Source organism: Primulina tabacum, chromosome 12 (genome assembly GCF_025594145.1).
Source record: "Primulina tabacum isolate GXHZ01 chromosome 12, ASM2559414v2, whole genome shotgun sequence".
NCBI classification, from domain to species: Eukaryota; Viridiplantae; Streptophyta; class Magnoliopsida; order Lamiales; family Gesneriaceae; genus Primulina; species Primulina tabacum.
Window position 1 is genome coordinate 6,065,663 of NC_134561.1, and position 8,076 is coordinate 6,073,738.

Consider the following 8,076-nt stretch of genomic DNA (forward strand, 5'->3'; position numbering starts at 1 on the left):
GGTTCCATCAGAAGCTGTGACTGAACAGGCAATTTTTGATCAAACTGAACAGTCAGCTTCTCAACCAACTGAAGAGGCTCAGCTGCATTTGGTCCCACTGAAGAAATGCCAGCTGAAGAGCCAGTTCTACAACAAACTGAAGAACCAATTATTGAGCCAACTGAGAAACCTTCTAATACTTCTGCTCTTCTAACTGTCTCGTCTCCTCCCCAGGACCCTACAACTGAAGATATTTCAGAAATAGCTGCGCATGTAACAGAACCAACTGACGGTGCGATGGTTGTATTTACTCAACAAGAAAGGGAACAGATTCCAGAAACTTCCGGAGCAATATCTCCTAGAATTTCAGACACTGATGCCCTATTTGAAGAACTTTAAACCGTTCAGTCGAACCTAGTCAGTATGATGAATGCTATTTCTGCAATACAGTCTACTCAGCTCGCACACACTTTGAAGCTCAACTCGACCAATGAGTTTACTACGGATAGAATGAATCTACTCAATCAGAGTGTGACTTCTCTATACCTCCAGATGGAAGAAATAAAGAAAGACAGACTGTCGACTGAATCCCACTTCAAAACTCAAGCTTTAGTCGGCAGACGTTTTGACTTTCTGGAAAGTACATTCATTAAAAAAATTGATATGATGCAGAATATTGTGATGAATGCCATATCAGATATTGCAGCAGATGTCCGTATATTAACAAAGAAAGTGGATGTGCTTGACAAAAAGGGGGAAATTATTCGAGAGACAGAAGAAGACAAAGGGAAAGAAGACAAAGGGAAAAAGAAGATATGAAGATCAACTGACTGACTTCAGTTAATGGTTGAAGATCTGAAGATTCTTTATTCTTTGTACGAATCTGTACATCAGAGAATTATTTTATCTACAATGAAATCGAAATTTATCTTAAGTTCAGTTCCAAAAAGGAGGAAATTGTTGGAAACTTAATTTCGGTGGTTTAACAAACTAAGAGATTAAATCTATTGAACTAACTGATCACGAACTGACAGTTGCCTAACTGAAGATTAATGCGCAGGTTATTAAAGGCAACTGAAACCAGCCGAACTCAATCTACAAAGTCAACTGACTGATCAGTTAAGATATTCAATTGTGAGGTTACCATCATTTACATATCAGCTGATCACTCAGCTGAACACGTCATCAGTTGAAAAGGACATTCAACCGACAAAAGTACAAAGCAGACTGCAACTCGTAGTGGAACGTCGCATTTCAGAAATTGTAGTGTACGAATGTCAGAAGTATATTTACGTGGCAATCAACGTATATAAAGATTCAAATTATATTTAATGTTACCGTTGGAAGAAAGCATATAAATAGGTGATAAGAGCAGCTGAGAAAAACACTTACCAATACGATTAATCTATTCTCTCAAGTTTGCTGTTACCCTGCTAAATTTATTACTTTCATTTGAGATTCAAAAAGCTCACACTTATCAGAATTATTCGTAGCATTTGAGGCTACTTTTCGAGCTTACTAGCACAAACCATTGTATTATTTATTTGATCTAAGCTAGATCAGTTGTGCTACGTTCAGTCGAGAACTGTGAGAAATTTAGTAAACTAAGAGTTTCAGTCAGTGTTAAGTCCAAACTGAAGTGGGTCTGTACAAGTTTTGTATTGATCAAAGTCTTTTAGTGCATATCATATCCTTGTGATAGAAGGGGTGACGTAGGAGTTATTCAATCTCCGAACATCCATAAATCTTCGTGTTATTACTTCAGTCATTTATTCTATCTTTCAGTCAGTTTATTTCCACAACTATATTCAGTTAAACTGATTGTCATCGACTGACAAGATTCCTAAGTTTCAGTTTATCACAAAACTGACACTTCATTCGAAAATGTTATAAAAATCGTGAGTGTTTATTCAACCCCCCCTTTCTAAACATCTTTCAACCAATCAACCGATCCTAACAGTTCTTACGTATTATATATCGAAAACAATTTTAGTAACGTTGTAGCATTCATATAATCAGACCAACGAGTTTTTATGCATATTTTTTTTTATCAAAATATAGTAAGTAACATGATCGATGTGTCAAAGAAAGGTTTAGACATGTATGTGCATTTTAAACGCACGAAATATCGAATACCGACTCAGGGGAAAAAGGATCTCGGACGGAGACGGTTTGCTGCTTTTTCTTGCTTCAAAAAGGACTAAAAAAACCAAGGAATGTACGGTGATAATCGGCTATGGCCGCTACTAGGAGGAGAGAAGCCAAAAATTTCTCCAAACCCGTGTGTTTAGTGTGTGTTCTAGGTGTGTGTTAAGGTGAGGCGTGTGTTGTGTATAAATTAGGGTAGGAATCTTCTCTTATTTGTTGAAAATATTAGCTAGTTGTTTTTATCTTAATTCCCAAGGTTTTAAATCATAATTTAGATCCCTCAATTTTTTTGAAATATGACAATTTAAGAGTACTTAAAATCCTAAATTCTACCCATAAATTAAATATTAACCAATTTACTTAATTAAGACATAAAATAATTATTAAAATATTTTGTCTCAAATGAAAGGATTTAATTCCCCTAATTTTCAAAATTTGCTAATTAAAATGCTTAACGTCTTTATTTCACTCGATAAATTAAATTTCACCCTTAAATGCTAAAATTATTTTATCCTAGTTAAAATACCTAATTTCTCGGCTTAAAATAAAAATACAACATTAATTTTAGCAATTTAGTCGTCACCGGTCTCTTTTCTCGGTTCGGCATCGAATATTCGCTTGAAAAACTAAAACTCGATAAAATATTTTAAATTGCATAAAAATAAATATATATATTTAAAATAATTTAACACATAACATGCATCACCTAAATTAGTAATTAAATAAATAAACTATTTTAATCATGAATGAGATTTACGAGTATTGGTTTTTGGGCACTACAATATTCATATAAAATAATCAGTAAATTCAAATAACGTAAACCCCATAACAGGATACCGAGCACTTCATTATTGGTTTATCTTTGGACAAAAGACCAACTTATAAGTGATATCATAGTGTAGCAGTCAAACACTAATAGTAAATATCAAGTCAAATAACAACTTTCTTATGAGACGATTTATTATTAAATATCAAGTCAAATAACAACTTTCTTGTGAGACGATTTATTATTCATATGAAAAATTGAATAACTATCACATGTTTACACCACAAGTGCATTCAATCCACTTAAAAAACATGTAACTTTATCATTATTTGAATAATTTAAATTTAAATTTAACCGAATAAACCTAGACCGTAAAAAAATTCAAAATTTTGTACATCGCACGTGGGTGTGTTCCGGTGACACGCTCCTGCGCACCCCACTTTAGTGGGAAAGAAAGTGTGTGCAGGAGCAATGGGGACGCGCCCAGCTCTGGCAGGGAGCCCAAATGCGCAGAGGCGCACACTGAAACAGCGCGCTTCTTGCGTATGCCTCCCCGTACCTGAGTGCACCCTAACTCGATTTAGGCGAAAATCGAAGTCTTTCACGGAATTCTTAAAATTTTTAACCAAAATCTCTTCACCGAAATCAAATCTTTAAAAACTATTCAAATAATTTTTTTTAAAAATCCAAGTCCATATAAAAAAAATTTAAACAAAATTTTCTTTTCCGGATCTGAATTCAAATAATATCATTAAACTTTAAACAAATCTCAATGATTGAACATGAATGAGTTTGATACCTCTTGTTTGGGAAATCCATGTAACCACAAAATCAATAATGATAAATCATTGAAAATTTGACTAAAAAAATTAAGCGGAAACATACTTGAAGTCATAATCCTTAATTTCTAATAACGAGTTTTAATCTTCCACATCTACGCATTCTTCTTTGAGAGAATCTTTTAATTTTCTTTTCGAACTATTTTCCATCATAAGATAGAGAATAAGAAACGTGATAACATACGATCCGGATACCATGACCGTTATATAGATAATGTCTAATTACTTGTTTATACTTCTATTTTAGTTCTTCATAAAAACATAAATTATACTTTTGTCTCTGCATATTAAAGGTCCAAAACCTATCAGATACAATAAAAATCATTAACCAAAACATTAAGAGATCAATTTAAGTTTTAGGTTTCACTCTAACAAACAATCCACATCATATAATAATTCACTTATAAGTCCATTATCTGAAATTGACCCAACATGAGTAACACAAGTCCAAACCTAAACAATTATCTCACAACAGGCTATATCCTTAAGTTTAAAAATAGGAAGACCATTTATTTTAATGTTCTTTTAATTAAAAAAAAAAAAGCACAACACTAAACTTGACACTCAAAGCAAACTTGCACTTAAGACAAAAGCTTTTCTACAAAGGGACGAGCCTTGCAATAGGCTAGTAAAGGTTGCGCTTTCGGCATAGTCAATCCAGGACCTTCAACCATGTCCACTTGATTCTCTCCAATTCTTTTCCATTCGAAACACTGAATGACAGATCCCAATCCTAATCCTAGCATACGCAACGCCAATCCCTCCCCCGGGCAACCTCTCCTTCCCGAGCCAAATGGCATCAACCTAAACCCATCCCTACTTTCCTCGACCCCTTCAAATCTCTCAGGCTCAAATTTCCTCGGATTCTCCCAATTCTTGGGATCGTTCTGTATAGCCCACAGATTCACTAATAGCATAGTCTTTGCAGGAACATGATAGCCTCCGATCGTGCATTTTTCAGATGATTCATGGGGCACGAGTAGAGGGCCAGCAGGGTACATTCGCATCGTCTCATTTATGATGCAACGCAGATAAGGGAGATTATGTATGTCTGATTCTTCAACCAAACGATCTTGTCCTACATGGTTTTCGATTTCGATCTGTGCCTTTTTCAAAACTTGTGGATGGTTGAGCAGAAAGGATAACGCCCATTCCATTGTTCCAACTGTAGTATCTGTCCCGGCCGCCAATAAAGTCTGTTACAGCCAAAAAGGATACATGAGTCCATAGAAATAAGCCATGCTCGGGGTGGAACAAACTAAAATATTAAAATAAAAATAAATAATTTTCTTTAAACTCCAAAACCAATTCAAGCTCTCTTATTGAATTGCTCATTCAACGAGCATTCTCCGTATTATGCCTTGAAGAGGACTCGAACCTCCATGCTCTTTAGCACGAGATTTTGAGTCTCGCGTGTCTACCATTTCACCCCCAAGGCATCTTGAAAGTGCATCCTATTCCATGAATATGATATCTATCTAGTGTGATGTATGGAATATATGACAAAGGTAATGATAATATTGAACAGTGATTTGCATCTTTCTTGTAAGACGTTCTCACGAATCTTTATCTGTGAGACTGGTCAACCCCACCGATATTTCACAATAAAAAGTAATGCTCATAGCATAAAAAGTAATATTTTTCATGGATGATCCAAATAAGAGATCTGTCTCATAAAACACGACTCGTGAAACCGTCTCACACAAATTTTTTTCTTTTAAGATATGAAAACCAATATTGTGTTAGCAATTTTTGTCAGTATTATTGCAACATTTACTCCATCTAATATGATTTTATGGTTGATTTTTAAAAACATGATGTCCATGATAATATTAAAAGTGTTTTTTTTCTCTTCTTTAATTTTTACAAACATTAATCTCATCGGTACACTTGTCTTATGATATAAGCAAAATAATAGATAAGGGTATGGTCAAACAATAAAGCTTAATTAAATAATTAAGCTTCTAGTGACTATATTCTTAAGCCTATTATTTTTTTAAAAAAAAATTAATATTTTGTTTCGTACATGGAGAAATGATTAATAACTTCCCAATAAAGTACTTTTATTTGTTGTCAGCCGAAAAAATAGACCATAGGCTCACATTTTATTCTCGGATAAAATTAATATAAAACATTGGAAGTATAATATTAAATATGTAATATTTAGATACCAAATATTTCGAATCCATACTAATATATATGATTTTTGAATTCTCTAATTTATATTAATATTAAAAATAGGTTTTTTGTGAGACAGTTTCACGAATCTTTTTCACAAGTCAACTCGACCGATATTCACAATAAAAAGTAATACTATTAACATAAAAAGTAATATTTTTTCATGAATGACTCAAATAAGAGATCTGTCTCACAAAATACGACCTGTGAGACCATCTCACACAAATTTTTGTCTAATATTAATGATTCGTGTTTTTTTCGGATAAAAATCAGTACAAAACTTTGAAAATATAGTACTACTATATAATATATGATTTTCGAGTATCAAAACATATACAGCAGGTATTGATACTAGTGACTAATATCTTTCCTGAAATGATTCGTTTCAATTTTAAATTCAAAATCTTAATATTATATTTAAAAAAAATTGATATACAAATCTCGTATATAAGTATCGATTTGACGTATGTAAAGATAGTTGGGTCCTAAAGAGTGAATAAATTATTTTGTTTGAATCTGCAAAAACTTTTTTCATTGACAAGAATCAAACACACATTTATTTTTAGATTTAAGGATTTTAAAACAAATTATCTTTAATAAATGAGTTTTTTTAAAAAAAAAATCATTTCAAAAGTTAATCATAAATCATAGATAAAAATATATGTGAGACGATTTTTCGGTCGTATTTTGTGAGACGGATCTTTTATTTAGGTCATTCATGAAAAATTATTATTTTTTATGCTAAGAATATTACTTTTTACTGTGAATATCGATAAGATTAACCCGTCTCACAGATAAAAATTCGTGACACCGTATCACAAGAAACCTCCTCTATATCATATTTTATTTGATTTTTCAAAATATTAACTTTAGAATAATATATTTTGTGTTATTCAACTATCATAATCAAAAAATAATGATTAAGAATTCTAACATAAAAATAAAAAATCTTACCAGCATTAAGCTTCTGATAATCTCATCAGTGTAATACTCTGCTTCTTTCTGCTGTAATGATAATAACATTTCGATCATCGTCTCCTTCTTCGCTTCTCCTCCGCCGATATCCTTCATTCTTTCTTTACATTCTTCCACCAGTTCTTGCATAAACGAATCCCTCCTCTTCTGCAGCTCCGCCAATCTTTTCTCCCCGCCGCCCACCCCCAACCACCTCAGAACCGGCAAGAAGTCGCCCATACTCGACGCGCCGCCGTACCGGAAAGTGTCGAACACGATGTCCCTGAAACGCTTCGCCTGCTCTACCTCCTCGACCTTTTCGCCGTAGTACCTCTTCCCAGCGATCATCCTCATCATCACATTCAGCACCGTCTCGAAGAATATGTTCTTCATGTCCACCGCCGACTTCCCCTCGCCGGAGAGACGACTAAGCCGCCGGATCATAGATCTCACCTCGTCGGATCGGATACCGTGAAGCGCCTGGAGCCTGTGCGTGGACAGAACCTCGATGGAAGAGATTTTTCGGAGGTTCCTCCAGTGGTCTCCGTATGAACTCCAGGCCAAGGATCTGTAGTTGTAGCCCAGATATTTTGCCGCGAGTAGACGGGGCCGATTCGCGAAGATGATGTCGTTTTTGCTGAGACATTCTTCGGCGGCGGAGGGTGAGGACACGAGGAGTACACGGCGGGAGCCAAACTGCAGGAGAAGTACCGGGCCGTAGTTGTCGGAAACTCTGGCAAGAGAGCGGTGGAGGGGCTGCTTCAGGAGGTGGAGATGGCCGAGGATCGGGAAATTGGCGACGGGGCTTGGCGGAAAGTTTCTGATTTTGCCGAGGAAATGTTTGGTGAAGATGTGAAGGGCAAGCAGCAGTACCGGAACGTAGAGAAAGGAAACTTGGGTCTCCATTTTGTGGTGCAGAAAATGATAGCATTTGGAAAAATATTTATAGTTGAATTTTTTATATTTATAATTAAAAATTAATCTAAAATATGTTATGAAAAAAGTAAAAATTTATTATAAAAAAATAAAAATATCAAACTCTCAAAATTATCAAACTACACACTTTATAATATTTTTTTCTCAACACAAGTATGATTTTCTTCACAAATGAGAGATCTATTTATACAATTTCTTTACAAATAATTCAAAAATAAATTCATCATTACATACATCATCACACACTAATTTTCAATATTTACAACTTTTATTTTC

The 8,076-nt window shown here is 34.4% G+C and overlaps 1 protein-coding gene across 1 annotated transcript; it reads right to left on the reverse strand.

Annotated features, from left to right (window-relative positions):
* Positions 1–4,080: 4,080 nt before the first annotated feature.
* LOC142520743 (cytochrome P450 81Q32-like) lies at positions 4,081–7,796 on the reverse strand. Its single transcript, XM_075623851.1, has 2 exons — positions 6,865–7,796; positions 4,081–4,928 (listed from the first exon to the last, which is right to left on the reverse strand). The coding sequence occupies exons 1-2, from the start codon at positions 7,768–7,770 to the stop codon at positions 4,314–4,316; spliced, it is 1,521 nt and encodes a 506-aa protein (XP_075479966.1). The 5' UTR covers positions 7,771–7,796; the 3' UTR covers positions 4,081–4,313.
* Positions 7,797–8,076: the final 280 nt, after the last annotated feature.